This window comes from Balaenoptera acutorostrata, chromosome 13 (assembly GCF_949987535.1).
Source record: "Balaenoptera acutorostrata chromosome 13, mBalAcu1.1, whole genome shotgun sequence".
Taxonomy (NCBI): Eukaryota; Metazoa; Chordata; class Mammalia; order Artiodactyla; family Balaenopteridae; genus Balaenoptera; species Balaenoptera acutorostrata.
Window position 1 is genome coordinate 68533572 of NC_080076.1, and position 15247 is coordinate 68548818.

The window sequence follows — 15247 nt, forward strand, 5'->3', positions numbered from 1 at the left end:
TCCCATGACTTCTGCCTCCAGTTCTGGAGCCTTTTATGTAAGATGGCGCAGCTTAAACATCACATGCAGCTCTTTTCCTGCCCTGAGCAGGTGTTGGAGGCTCTCATTGAAAAGACTCACCTCTTTAATGGGAACACAGTTCTTGGTTATGTCAGGCTTCCGGGAAGGGAGGGGCCAATCCTTACTCTGTTTTCAAAATAATGGGGAAAGAAAACGTAATCTTTTTGTGCCAGGCGTTGTGCTAAGTGCTTTATATGTCATCTCATTTCATTCTCACAAATGTATTTTAAGAAGGCTGTTTCTACAGAGCAAGGTAACTAACCAAAGGCAAAGTGAATTGTCAAGGTAGCATCTTGGGCAAGTTATCTCCCTCTCCAGGATTTCCTGTCTTCATAAGTAAACTTTTATTCTACCATCCATTCACCCACCTATCCACCCATCTAGAAGAACTTCCCTGATGCCTGCTCCAGGGATGACAAATTTGTTTCATTCTGAGAGTGTTGAGAAGGATATCCAAAATGATATCTAAACTCGGTGGCAAAGAGTGTGATTGATTAGTGACGTTATGTTATGACCACGGAAGGGATAGAGGCAGTATTTGGGCTATTTATCTACCATTTCTGACCTCCCTGGCTGCCTGGGGCGGGGTGGGGGGCTTAACTTGACCCTCATCCATGCAGTCCCAAAATGAAAAATGCAGCTGAAATGCTAAGAACGACACGGACGGTGTGGGTCACCCTCACGCGCTGTCCTTGCTGCCCCCAGCTCCGCCAGCGGTTTGAGCTGGAGATTGAACGGATGAAGCAGATGCACCAGAAGGACCAAGAGGACAAGGAGGAGGAGATGGAGGACATCCGCCAGTCCTGCCAGAAGCGGGTACGTGAGCCACGAGCACAGCTGTGTCCCGGGGTCCCGGCAGGGTCAGTCTGGGTGCTTCATCCTTAGAGGGAGGGGAATCCCAGGGCCTGGGGACGGACTCTTCAACCACCTGAGACCTTAGCTTCCTCAGTGCTTTCAAGGGTGCTGGAGTAGACGTACCTGTCCTAACTACGATCCTCTGAAACTGTCTAGCATAATCACCCCAAGATTTCTACCAAGAGCCCACAGTGCCATGTGACTGATGCTTTGGGTAAGGATTTATATGTTTCAAGAAAGGGACCAGTCCCTTCTGGCTATTTGCCTTGCACATCACTTCTTACATTTTATCCAGGCTCTTTGCAGACATTTCAAACAGTGTATAAGAAGTCAGTAAACCCTTGAAATCTTACCACCAAGGCACCATCATTATTACTATTTTTAAATGTTCTTTCCTCTCTCTCTTTCATTGTACCCACAAGTGCATATTTGTAGAGATATCATTTTACCTAAATGGGGTCATGCTGCTTTGAAGCCTGCTGTTTTCACTGGGAAGTTTGTCCTGGGCCTCCTGTCATGTCAGTAAATGCGGATCTAATTTACATGTTTAATGTCTTATAAAAGTACTCCACCTTAGGCGTGTGCTCTCATTAATTCTCTTGTCATTGGACATTTTCTGTTTTTATGGCCAATGCTGAGACAAACCTCCTTACAGATGCATTCACTGATGTGAATGTGTAAGATGAATCTTTAAAATGGAATTGCTGAGAAGCTTTGGGTTAAGCCTCATTTAACAGGTTTTGTCTGGGCAGGATTTCTGTGGGCCTTTCATAGCCTTGGGTACATTGTGAATCTCCAAGAAGGGGACGAGTAGCATTTCCCAAAGTTGACTCTGATTATTAGTTCCGTAAACAGAGTCTCTACAGAGACCTCCAAACTGCAGGGCCTGAGAGCATGGGTGCTGGAACTCATAGACTCTTGGTTTGAATCTTTGCCCTTCTAACTTAACAACTGTGTGATTTTGGGAAAGTGATTTTAAACCCTCAACTCCAACTAAACTACACTCCATTCTCTGTATCCACCGCTGGTCACTCAGAGCCAGTTTACAAGACACACAAAAAGCCAATGTTGCTACTTTATTTGGAGTCACAGAGGCTTGGATCAAGTCCCAGCTCCATCAGCTATCAACTGTGGGGCGTTGGAGAAATCATGTAACCTTGCTAATAAGCCTCACTTCTCTCATCCGTAAAATAGGATAATGATGGCCCCCTGCCGGGTCACAGGGAAGATTCAAGGAGATCACAGATGTGGAACTATTGCACAGAGCTTTGTAATGTAACCCTTGATGGTTGGAAACTTATGAGCAATACCAGTGTGTGTGGATTTTCAGGTAGCTGATCCTTCCAGAGGAACCAGGGAACAAACCTGGTGGTTGCCTTGCTCTTGGGTGTGACTAATCCATCCAAGAGAAGAAGGGTTCAGGGACTTGGTGCTCTGCAGATCCCCCCAAGAGCATCATCCTGGGCGGGGCTGGAGGAGGCCTCAGTGGTGTCAGGACCTCGGCGGAGACGGGACTCTAGTGAGCAGGTCCTGGGCAGATGGGGTCGCCTCGGCATCCTATCATCGCTCTGGGGGGGGGGTGAGGGGAGTAAGTAAGAACTGAGCCCCTCTCCACTCCCAGTGGTTGGTGCTGCTGCATCTGCCGCCCTTCCTGCTCCTCAGATACTCCTTTTGGGGCCCCTTTAGAGCTCAGCCCTTCTGGGGGTTTACGTGGATCATCCCAATGGGCCAAGTGCGTTCCCCCCAGAACTCCCCAGAGTTGGAAAAGAAGAGTCATAGATTTTAGGTTCAACCAGACCTGTGTGCCCTTGAGTAAGTCTTGTAACTTCCCTAAGACTCAGTTTTCTCATCTACAAAATGGGAGCAATAAGAGAAAATGTTCTACCTTACCTACGCTGTTGTGAGAATAAGATGAAAGAATGGCAGATGCCTTATAAACTGTAAACTGCTGTGAATTATCATTGAGGGGCCAATTTCTGCTTATTTTCCATTATTGCGTATTTGGGAGAAATGAATGAGATTCTTTGAATACCCAGTGGGCACCATGTTTCAGGCTGGGTTCTTTATGTCTGTCAGTTTACTTAATTCTCATAAGCACTCTGTAAGGTTTATAGTCCTGGTTCTACAGATGAGGAAAATAGAGTCCCAAAGGTGAAGGGTCTTCCCCAAGGTTACCTCACTGGGAAGTAAATGAGCTCGGACTTGAACTTAGGTCTGTCTGACTCCAAAGCCCAATCACTTAACCAAAATAACTAGATTTAAAAAGTTTTTTTTTTAATTTTGCAAATGTTTGGACTATGGAAGGCCATTTAGGAAGCACTTGATAGAAGTCAACCTTGGGCATTGCTGCATCCTTTAGCACTTCCCTGCACATGAACTCACCAAAGGCTCTGATAAGTACTGCATGGAAGGCCCTGTTAACTCAGTGGCTCTCCCACACTTATTCTAGCGTGGACTTCCCTCCCTTCCCCACACACACACAGTATACGTGTGAACACCATGTGGAAATGTTCTACAGAACACACTCCAGAAAACTTTGCCTTGCTTGATACATAATTTTTATTGTATATTTCTCAAAACGAGTTTCAGCTTTTGCAGTCTTCATTTTAAGCAGGTGTGAGCAGAGTGCCTTGTGTCTCTCACTCTTAAAAGAAAATTTTGAAATGAGCTTTCTTCTGAAATGACCATCCATCAGTACTTTTTTCTGTCCGTGGGTCAGGAGATGGAAGCCCCCAGTCCCTGCCCATGTGCCCTCAGGTGAAGGGAGCACAATTTCTAGTGCATTCCAAGAGTGCCTCTGAGCATCATGAGTGCCCCGAGCCAGGACCCTGATGAGTTGGAGATGTGACCCAGACCCTCCTGAGGCTTTTCCATGGACAGATTTATAGAGGGGGAGGGGGAGGTCAGAGAAAGGTGTTTTTCTCCTATGACAGATACTAACATTGACTGCATATCTAGTGACTGCTCTGCTCAGTCTGTCTATCACCAGGGCAGGAAATCAATCGTTAGAGACCTGGGTGGGAATGCTGATGGCTGTCTTGTGTGGCACAAGAGCTGGGGCCAGGAGACAGAATGCTGACTGTTCTCAGCAGCAGTTGAAGTAGGAGTCTATGCTTCAGGACCGCTCTCTGACTCAGTTTGCCCGTCTGTGAAAAGAAGGTCATTGAGAGCACAGGATGGAGAAAGGAGGAAGGGGTGAGACAACACACATGAGAGAGTCTGGTGCAGAAGAGGATGTGCAAAGCACCGTTATAGTGGGGCATCCACTTTAGCAGGGAGTGCCTGACTTTGCTGGGTGATTACTGAGAAATCAGAGCCAATTGTAAACTAAATGAGTTGCCCGTAGCCAAAGGTCTTAGTCAGTTTGGGCTGCTATAGCAGAATATCGTAGACTGGGGGCGTGGGGTGGGGGAGCTTAAACAACAAACATATATTTCTCACAGTTCTGGAGGCTGGAAAGTCCAAGATTGAGGTGCTGGCAGATTTGGTGTGGGGTGAGGGCCCTGCTCCTGGCTTGTAGATAGACGGCTGCCTTCTCACTGTGTCCTCACACAGTGGAGAGAGAGAGGAAGCAAGTTCCCTGGTGTCTCTTCTTATAAGGGCACTAATCCCAGCATGGGGGCTCCACCCTCATGACCTCATCTAAACCTCACTATCCCCCAAAGGCCCCATCGACGAATAATACTGCATTGGGATTAGGAATTTTGGAGAGACAAACGTGCAGTCCAAACACCAAATAATCTCAAATGCAACTTTTTTTTTTTTTTTTGCTACATCACAGTGTATTTAATAAGCGAGGTGAATGCATTTTATTATGCTGGATACAATGTTGTGCAGACTCTTAAAAAGTCAGAGTGCCAAGACTTGTAACTATTCAAGCTAGGTCATGGCAGAGGAAGGAGACACGTGTTAGGAAATGGGAAGGGAACTGGGGGCGGGGACTTCACAGTGAATGGCAGGGGCCTCCCCGTAATTGGCCAGCTCTCCCCATAGTTGTCCGGCTCCTGAGCTTTTAGGCTCCCAAGTCCTCTGACAGAGACACCCCCTCCTAACTGCTAGGTGAGCCGTTGTGGAACTGGGCGAGGGGCCATGAACTCCACCTCCCCCACCCCATCCTCCAGAGGGTCCCTGCCTCGTGGGGTTTGTCGGGTAGAGTTCTTGTATCCTATGCCTGCATCTGCCCTTTGTGCCAACAGCTCCGCCAACTGGAAATGCAGCTGGAGCAAGAATATGAGGAGAAGCAGATGGTCCTCCATGAGAAGCAGGACTTAGAAGGCTTGATCGGAACCCTCTGCGATCAGGTAAGAGGGAGACACCAGCAGACATTTGGGAAGCGCATCCCCTGCCTCCGGGGGCCCTGTTAGAGAGCTGATTCGTGGGGAGACCAGCTGGAGGGGTCTTAGGACCAGCCCAGGGTAGACCTTTCAGCTGGCCTCCACCTGCTCCTCCCAGGCGCCTTCTTCTCCACCAATTCTGTCTCTGCCCTCACTCACTGCCTCTTCAGAGGGCACCTTCCGTGGGGGGAGTCTTCACACAGCAGGGTTCTTGGAAGAACCCTTGAGAATAAAGAGAGTGGGCCCAGCCACAAGTGACAGACGAGGTCGCCTTGCCTTCAGCCGCTGTCGGGGTGAGAGTATAGACAGCCTTTGCTTTGATGGGGTGACTGTGAACGGCTGCTGTGGTCAGAGCTGGCCTCGTGAGAACAGACTTTTGCTGAAGGCAGAGTCAGGCCAATGGCGCTTTAGACCCTAGCTGGGCCACTTCTGTCTCCTTGGCTTTGCGTGATCTAATGAACGGCTCTGAGCTGCTGGAGAGCAGAGCCTTGTGGGGTTGTTGCCGTCGTCGCCGTAGACCAGGGTTGTCAGCTGCAGCGCTGCAGACGTTTTGAGCTGCATCATTCTTTGCTGTTGGCGGGCGGCCGGCCGGGGTGCTGGGGGAGGTGGCGCTGTCTCATCGTAGGCTGTTGAGCACCATCCCTGGCCTCCACCTCCGAAATGCCAGAAGCATCTCCCCCAGTTGTAACAACCAGCAGTGCCTACGGACGTTACCACATGTTCCTCCAGGACGCAATCAACCTCCCTCTTTACAGAGAACCACTGCTGTGAAGGAAGCAGCCAGCAGCGCCCAGAGCCAGCTCCCGGTATCAGAGTTGGGGGGAATCGCTCCTCCGTGAAACCCCGACATTGGAGAGGAATGCTGGTGGCTTCCATGATTTCTTTTTAAATATCATAGGAGTGTTTTTTAATGTATCTGCTTAACTTGTGTTCATTGTCTTTTAATTAGTAACGACCTTGCTGTCAATAACCTCCCCACAGTCGTTCGTCTTGTTCACAATGTGGGTCCCCTCCAAACGGTCATCCAGGGCAGCCAGGCTTCGGACAAATAGGTGCTCACTATGTTTTGTTTTTTTTTATTGAGTAAATGAGTGAGTTCTAGAGCGGGACCCCTCCAGCCGTGAGAGCGAGAGTCGGAAGCTGAGGACATCAGTGGGAGGACTACATGATCTTCCTTTGGGTTTTCTGGGTTTTCAGCCGAGCAAACAGGGGCCACCGAGTGCAGAGCCACTGAGGCTCCTCTCCCTTCGGCATCCGCGCGAGAGAGAACACCCCAGGATTTGATTCTGGAATGATAGTCGGAAATCGTTGGGAGAAGGTTGCCTTCTATCCAGCATGGTCTGTTTAAGAAAACAAAGGAATTAATCCAGTAAAGAAAGGTTTTTATAAATATTGCTAAAATTTGAAGTTTTACATGCAAGGAGAAGGTAACTTTAAGTGAACGAGAAGCTAATTTTGTGTTAGTCACCAAGCTGGAGCCTTTGAATAACATCGCATTGGATACGTTTAAATGTTTTAGTAAGACATTTGCCAAACACATGGGAAAGTAGAACAGACAGTGTAATTGATGCTTGTGCGTCAAGAGGACAGGGTTCACATAAATTAACATTTTGCCGCATCAGATTCAGATGTTTTTAAGGAAGCAAAGCATTTCAAAAACAGTTGGTGGCCCCTTGGTTTCTGTTACTCATCTCCCATCCCTTTATCCTTCCATCTTTTCGTTCTTCACTCCCAGAGGGGACCATTCTCCTGAGGTTGGAGGCTTTAATTCCCCTGTGTGTATATTTGAACTTTAACTGTATACAGTACATGTGATTCTGCCTTTACTTCTACTGCCCTTCCGTACTCTGTTTTTGAGATTCCTTCATGATGATACATGTAGCTCTAGTCCGTTCTTTTTTAACTGCTACACAGTATTCATTTTCTTTAATCCTACTCTCCTGTTGGTGGATATTTAGCTGTTTCCATTCTAGGACGCAGAGCTACAGTGCATATTCTTATACGTGTCTCCCTGTGCACGTGGGAAAGAGATTCTCCAGGGTATGAATCTAGAAGAGGAATTGCTGGCTGTTAGGAATGTACCATTTTGGAATTATTAGATGTTGCCCAGATTGTTCATCAAAGTGATTGTGGCGGTTTACATTGTCACCAGCAGTTTTTTCTTTGCTACCACACATCGCCCCCTGACACGTGGCACTGTCAGACATTTAAAGATCTTCACCAGTTACTGAGTGTTAAGTTGTACTGCTTGTCCCTCATGACTAGTGAAGTTGTGCATTTTTCACGTTTATTATGGTTTTCTCTTATGTGAGTTGTTTGTTTATAGTGTTTTGTCTTCACCTTTTTGTTCTATTCATTATTCACGATCCTGATCCAAGATGCTAATCCACTTTTGGTTGTGTATTTTGTAAATATCTCCTACTCTATGGATAATCATTTCACTTTGTTTATAATGTTTTTTACTTAATAAAAAGTGTTTTTTACGTAGTCATATTCATCAGTTATGGTTGATTCTTTTAAGATTTCTTTCCTTAACAGAGTTCGTAAAGATATTTCACCATATTTCTGAAAATTTCTAAAGTTTTGAGCATTTTTAGGCCTTTAACCCACCTAGATTTTATTTTATTTTATTTTTTAATTAATTTATTTATTTATTTATTTTTGGCTGCGTTGGGTCTTCGTTGCTGCGCGCAGGCTTTCACTAGCTGCGGCGAGCGGGGGCTACTTTTCATTGCTGTGCGCGGGCTTCTCATTGTGGTGGCTTCTCTTGTTGCGGAGCATGGACTCCAGGCACGCGGGCTCAGTAGTTGTGGCTCGCGGGCTCTAGAGCGCAGGCTCAGTAGTTGTGGCGCACGGGCTTAGTTGCTCTGCAGCATGTGGGATCTTCCCGGACCAGGGCTCGAACCCGTGTACCCTGCACTGGCAGGCGGACCCCCAACCACTGTGCCACCAGGGAAGTCCCACCTAGATTTTATTTTGGTATGTGTGAGGTAGGAATCTATATTTTCCCGATATAGACCACCTTTGTTTTATTTCGTGAGTAATTTTTTCTACAATTTCCATATATGTATGGCTGTGTTTTGGGGCTACCCATTCTGTTTAATTGGTTTATTCTTCAGTTCCTGCACCATGTGGTCTTAATGGCTGGGTTTGATAACTTGTAAACAGCTTATCTTTCTCATCTCTAAAATTGTCTTATCTATTTGCGATCCTTTAATCTTCTTTTTGAGATTCCATAACAAAGCCTGGTGGGGATTTTCAAATGCATTGGTTTGTAAGTTAGTTGGGAACAAGTGACATATTTTTTTAATATTGAAGTATTGCGGTCATGAGCATGCTATGTTTCTTCATATATCTATGGCTTTCATAAATATATTTTTTATTGTAAATTAATACCTTATAATAATAAAAAATAATATTTATTTTATTGTATATTTTATTATTTTTTTCCATATAAGTCTTGAGCTTTTCTGTTAGATTTACTTCTAGGAATCTTGTCGTTTCCGTGGCTCTTATAAGTAGAATATTTTTCTATACTTCTATTAATTATAGTGGTACATGGGGATATACTTTGCTTATAATTGTGTTATAGTTTTCTCTTTATATATTTTGAGGTTATATTTTTAGGTGCATTTAAGTTTGTTATTGTTTTATTTCCTTGGCACATTGTACATTGTTCTTCTAATTGTTGTATGGTGTCCCTTTTTTCTCTGTGAATTATTTTTGCCTTATTTTATTTTGTGTGATTTCTTTTAGTTTGCCCGCAAGACCTTTTTTATCTCTTTGTTTTTAACCTTTCTTTGTGTGTGTGTCCCTTAAACAGATGGATACTTTTTAATGCAATATTTTAGTCTCTAACTTTTCATTGGAGAATTTAATTCATTTGCTTTTATATAATGACTGATACATTTGAAATTATTTCTCTTCTTTTGTGTTTAATTTTGTTGGTTTATTGCCCCCTTTCTTTGCTTCTTCCTTTATTCCTTTCCTCCTTTGGGGTAGATTGATAATGTCTTCTATGATCTCTTTTGTTCTGTTAGATACTATCAGTTCCTTCATATAAATGAAACAAGTGAGGCTCAGAAGGTAAAGCACATTGCCCAAGATCATATAGGTTGTTAGTGGCCTACCTGAATTCGAAGTGAGGTTTATCAATATATTATTTGAAAACCTGTATTTTTTAATTAAATCTAACACCATGCTGCTTCAAAAGTGATTAAGGTTTAGTTAACTAGAATTATCCTTTTCTGGGCCATCTTCTTTCCTAATGTTATCAGGCAATCCAGATCTGCCATTAATTTGCTGTGCAACCTTCAGCTACATACATTCTCTCTCTAAGCCTCAATTTCCCCATCTGTAAAGTGGCTTGATTACCCCTAATAACATTTTTAGACCATTTGTTAAAAGTGCTTAGAGAGTTCTTTGATGAAAGACATTGAACAACTGCCCCAAACAATTTACCCTTAATGATGAATGGTGAAACAATCCAGGTTGGAACAGAGTTTCCCACAACAACACTAAACATCATTTAGTTTTATTGGTTAATTATTCACCAGCTTTATCTAAATTTGAATCTTCGTGCTGCAAAATGTAAACTTGCAGAATGACATTTATTTCCCATTAACCTAATGAGTTTTGGGGTGTTTTTCCCCCCCTCCTCTTGCCTAGCAATTTATTCTGAAGGGGAGGATGACTTGGTCTGAGGTTTTGTTGTGAATTTGTTTGCAGTGATCCCTCTGGAGAGGAGGTGGTGCCAGCGTTTTCAGAGCCTTTCTGGCAGCAAGAACGGGGTCATCCTGAATGTCCCTGATGCTGAGCTGCCCCACAGGAGAATTAAAGGCACTTTAGGATGTGTGCAGAGCAAGAGCAGATACAAAAATGAGGAAGGTGCAAAAGCATGCTGCTTGAGTGTAATCATGGCAAAGAATCTGGGCTCTCGAGTTAATAAGTCCCGGCTCAGATTTCACCAGGCACTCTGGTGCAGTGGTTAGAGACTTGAATTCTAATACTGAGCTGCCTGGGTTCCAGTCCCTGGGTAGCCACTTAGGAGCAGTGTGGCCTTGGGCTGATCACTTACCCTCTCTGTTTTATCGCTTGTGCCTCCATTTCCCTATGACAGTACATGCTGAAGAGCTCCACACAGCTCACAAGACGTGAGCTGGCCCCAGGGAACTTCTCTCATTCTGTGACCTTCCCCATCCCTGTGTTTTATACCCTCATGCTAATCACCCAGAACCGCATATTCAAGATGGTTTCTCAGCTGTGCCCCTTCCTGCACCTCACCTAACTAGCTCCTGCTTACTTGAGACTGTGTCTAGTCCCATCCCAGCCTTGGCTGGGATGCTCCTCTGTGCCTTCATAACACCCTTTTTTTTTTTTTTTTTTTTTAAATTAAAGAGCAAAACATAACCTCTTTTCTTGTATATTTTACTAAAATTACCTCTTTGCAGTCAGAAAAGTTGGGTTCGTATCCTAACTCTGCCACTTATGATTAGCTGTGTGATCTTGGGCAAACTGCTCCACTTTTGTAAGCCTCAGTTTCATCATCCATAAAATGGGAATCATAATACTTCACACCCCATAGATTCACCATGCGGACTCCATGTGTTCATACCCATAAAGCGTTTAGGACAGTGTCTGACGCTTAGCAAGCCCGAAGTGTAAGCTATTACTATTTTAATAAAGGCAATAATAATAATGTCACTTTAAAGAGACTATCACAGGAGTGAAATGCAGTAATATGTGACAAAGGGCCTGGCACCATGCCCAGTCCTCAGCTCCTCAGCTCAGGAGGAGGTATATATATATATAAATATAAATACACACACCTCAGCATTTTAAACTTAACAAAGCAATAAATCTGAGAACTAAGAGGCTATATTCTAAGAACCAACTCATTTTTCAAAGAATTCAGAACTGGCGGTAGAAAAATAACACAAAGTCTAGAGGAATACATTCCAGGTCATCAGACAGTACTCATAATCTTTTATATTTGTGAAGCATTTGACAGCGTACAAAGTGCTTTTCGATCCATTATCACATCTGATCCTTGTCTTATCTCAACATGGAGGATAGGGATTTTTTTTTTTTTTTTTTTTTTTTTTTTACCTCTTCCTTTGTAGATGAGGAAACTCAGGCTCTGAGAGGTGGCATGACTCAGCCTCAGTCCCACTGCCAGCAAGTGGCGAGCCAGGGTTTCAAGCCTGGGCCACCTCATTCTAAATCCCAAGTTCTTTCTAGAATATTCCGGGGCATTCTGAGCATCCAGGAATTGGTTGCACTTGGTGTGGAGGCACAGATGTCCAGGGGTGTAGAAACTGGGTTCCGTGGATGACACACCTGCACCCCATTTTCTTGAAAACTCCCCATCTGACCAGTGGTGCCCTGTTCCTTCCTCTGGTCTCCTGCAGAGAAAGGGGCTGTTAGTTTCTTTCAGAGACATTAACCCCAATGCTTTTGAAGTAGGTGTTCTGTTTCTAGGGGAGACCATGGGCTGTCAGGGTTTCATGGGGCCCCTACCTGATTCTGCACCTCCCTTGGTTTGTCTCGGCCTGTACTGTTGGCCACTGGGAGTTGTTAACGAATCTAATTCGCCCTCCCCGTGCCAAGTCCAGGCTGCGGCTTCTTCAGGAGCCACGTGACTACTGTCTTGGAGGACAGGATCCTGGGGGGGGAATGTGCTCACCTCTGGGCAAGGTCCCTCTGCAGAAAATAGCCTGTCTTTATATGAGCAAAAGAGACCCGCTCAAGGGACAGAAAAGCTTGATTTAGACCTTCAAAAGCAGCACAAGTATTTCTAATACCATTTACTGATGTGTAACATACATGCAGGGAAGCACACCTTATCCCACCTGTACTGCTCATTGAATTTGCATCAGCTCTTAAAGCCGTCACCCAGATTAACACCACAAACAACCCCACTTCCTGTATTACCCAGTCACTGCCCCTCCAGGGTAACTGCTGTCCTGACTTCTGTCAGCAGAGGGCCTCGCCTGACATGTAAGCTCTTGCAAGGTGATGGCTATGGTACACATTATGAGACAGAATAACTTTGGATCCTTACAGGCTGTGATAACAGTCATGACAGCAGCTCAGATTTGTTGTGCCTTTACTATGAGTCATGCTGTGGGCTAAACACCTGTTTAATTTCCACAGCACCCCTGTGTGGTTGCTGCCATTCTTTTTTTTTTTTTTTTAACATCTTTATTGGAGTATAATTGCTTTACAATGGTGTGTTAGTATCTGCTTTATAACAAAGTGAATCAGTTATACATATACATATGTCCCCATATCTCTTCCCTCTTGCATCTCCCTCCCTCCCACCCTCCCTATCGCACCCCTCTAGGTGGTCACAAAGCACCAAGCTGATCTCCCTGTGCTCTGCGGCTGCTTCCCACTAGCTAGCTATTTTACGTTTGGTAGTGTATATATGTCCATGCCACTCTCTCACCTTGTCCCAGCTTACCCTTCCCCCTCCCCATATCCTCAAGTCCATTCTCTGGTAGGTCTGTGTCTTTATTCCCGTCTTGCCCCTAGGTTCTTAATGACCTTTTTTTTTTTTTTCTTAGATTCCATATATATGTGTTAGCATATGGTATTTGTTTTTCTCTTTCTGATTTACTTCACTCTGTATGACAGACTCTAGGTCCATCCACCTCACTACAGATAACTCAATTTCATTTCTTTTTATGGCTGAGTACTATTCCATTGTATACATGTGCCACATCTTCTTTATCCATTCATCTGTTGATGGACACTTAGGTTACTTCCATGTCCTGGCTATTGTAAATAGTGCTGCAGTGAACATTGTGGTACATGACTCTTTTTGAATTCTGGTTTTCTCAGGGTATATGCCCAGTAGTGGGATTGCTGGGTCGTATGGTAGTTCTATTTTTAGTTTTTTAAGGTACCTCCATACTGTTCTCCATAGTGGCTGTATCAATTTACATTCCCACCAACAGTGCAAGAGGGTTCCCTTTTCTCCACACCGTCTCCAGCATTTATTGTTTCTAGATTTTTTGATGATGGCCATTCTGACCGGTGTGAGATGATATCTCATTGTAGTTTTGATTTGCATTTCTCTAATGATTAATGATGTTGAGCATTCTTTCATGTGTTTGTTGGCAATCTGTATATCTTCTTCGGAGAAATGTCTGTTTAGGTCTTCTGCCCATTTTTGGATTGGGTTGTTTGTTTTTTTGATATTGAGCTGCATGAGCTGCTTATAAATTTTGGAGATTAATCCTTTGTCAGTTGCTTCATTTGCAAATATTTTCTCCCATTCTGAGGGTTGTCTCTTGGTCTTGTTTATGGTTTCCTTTGCTGTGCAAAAGCTTTTAAGTTTCATTAGGTCCCATTTGTTTATTTTTCTTTTTATTTCCATTACTCTAGGAGGTGGGTCAAAAAGGATCTTGCTGTGATTTATGTCACAGAGTGTTCTGCCTATGTTTTCCTCTAAGAGTTTGATAGTGTCTGGCCTTACATTTAGGTCTTTAATCCATTTTGAGTTTATTTTTGTGTATGGTGTTAGGGAGTGTTCTAATTTCATACTTTTACATGTACCTGTCCAGTTTTCCCAGCACCACTTATTGAAGAGGCTGTCTCCTCCACTGTATATTCTTGCCTCCTTTATTGAAGATAATGCTGCCATTCTTGTTTTGCCGATGAGGAGGCTTAGGCTTGGGGAGGAGAAAGGTCTTGTCCAAGGTCACACAGTGTGAGTGGTGGAGGCACGATGTTCCAGGTTCCAGAGAACTTGGACCCTGGCCACTACTTTGCCATCTTAGCTCACGAGCCTTCCCTTGGCTTCCAGATCGGCCATCGGGACTTTGATGTGGAGAAGCGTCTTCGGAGGGACCTCAGAAGGACTCACGCGCTATTGTCAGACGTGCAGCTCCTGCTGGGGACCATGGAGGACAGCAAGACGTCGGTCAGCAAGGAGGAGCTGGAGAAAGTGCAAAGCCAGGTGGGTGTCACGGGGTCCTCTCAGAACCCCACGGGGAGGATGCTGCGGCCAGCGGGGGGAGAATGGTTCTACCACCCAGACGGGCGTGGCCACAGCCCTGATGTCTGACTTTCACAGACCTGCGGGGAGGTGGAGGGCACTGCGGGGCTGGATGGGTCACATGGATATGGTAGATGAGGAAGGGGGTTTATAAATGACTTAGGAGTCCTGTTCCCTTCTTTAGGGCTGAGGCAGAGTGAGTTTGAGTCCTTGGGCAGATCAGGGCCCTGGGGCAGGATGGCTGAGTGCAGCACGCACGCGTGCCTGTGTGCACGCGTGCATGCGTGGTGACCAGCGGGGCTGGATGTGAAACAGACAGTGCTGATAATGCAGACCCTACGTGAGGGTCAGTATCTCCATCACAAGAGCAGTGGCTCACGCGGAGTCCTGCAGCTAGAGGGTGGCAGAGTCGGGATTCAAACCCAGGTCTTCAGGCCCCACCTTCCCTGGCTGCCTCAGAGAAGAACGGGAGGCGGACGAGAGGTGAGGCCAGGAGGGAGCTGAGCACCTCAGGAGACATGATGGGCTCAGACTGTCCTGGTTTAGTGCTAAAAGTCCCGTGTCCCGGGCAAGCCCTCAGCCCCAGGGGCACCAGGACAGTTGGTCACTCATTTGTCTTCATGGCCATGTCAGAACATTAGAATCACTTGTGCTTGAATGTGTCCCCTCCCTCAATCCTCGTGGTACCCCTGGGGGAGGGCAAATGATATTGTGCGCATTTAACAGATGGGAAAGTTCTGTCCACAGGTGGGAAGCAATGCACCCAAGGTAACACAGCAGGTAGGTGGCAGGGTTGGGATTCAAATCCAGGGCTCATGATTCTAAGTGCAGAATCTGGGGGCTCTTTTGCTTCACCCTGCGTCTTCCTGTCTGTCTGACCGACCAGGTGGGTGGAGGACCCTGAGCCTCCTCCGTCAGGCAGTCAGGATGTCTGAGCACTCAGCCACCACTCAGGCATCTTGGGTTCATGCGGCCCCCTTGGCAGGAGGCCCTG

General features: G+C 45.4%; 1 protein-coding gene across 4 annotated transcripts in view; it reads left to right on the forward strand.

Moving 5' to 3' along the window:
* Positions 1–15247, forward strand: part of MYO18B (myosin XVIIIB) — a 236605-nt gene that overhangs the window by 136991 nt on the left and 84367 nt on the right. For all 4 annotated transcript variants that reach the window (XM_057525933.1, XM_057525934.1, XM_057525931.1 and 1 more), the window contains 3 exons: positions 766–876; positions 5112–5216; positions 14062–14214. In XM_057525933.1, coding sequence (XP_057381916.1) covers positions 766–876; positions 5112–5216; positions 14062–14214 — 369 coding nt within the window. The remainder of the gene's footprint in view (positions 1–765; positions 877–5111; positions 5217–14061; positions 14215–15247) is intronic.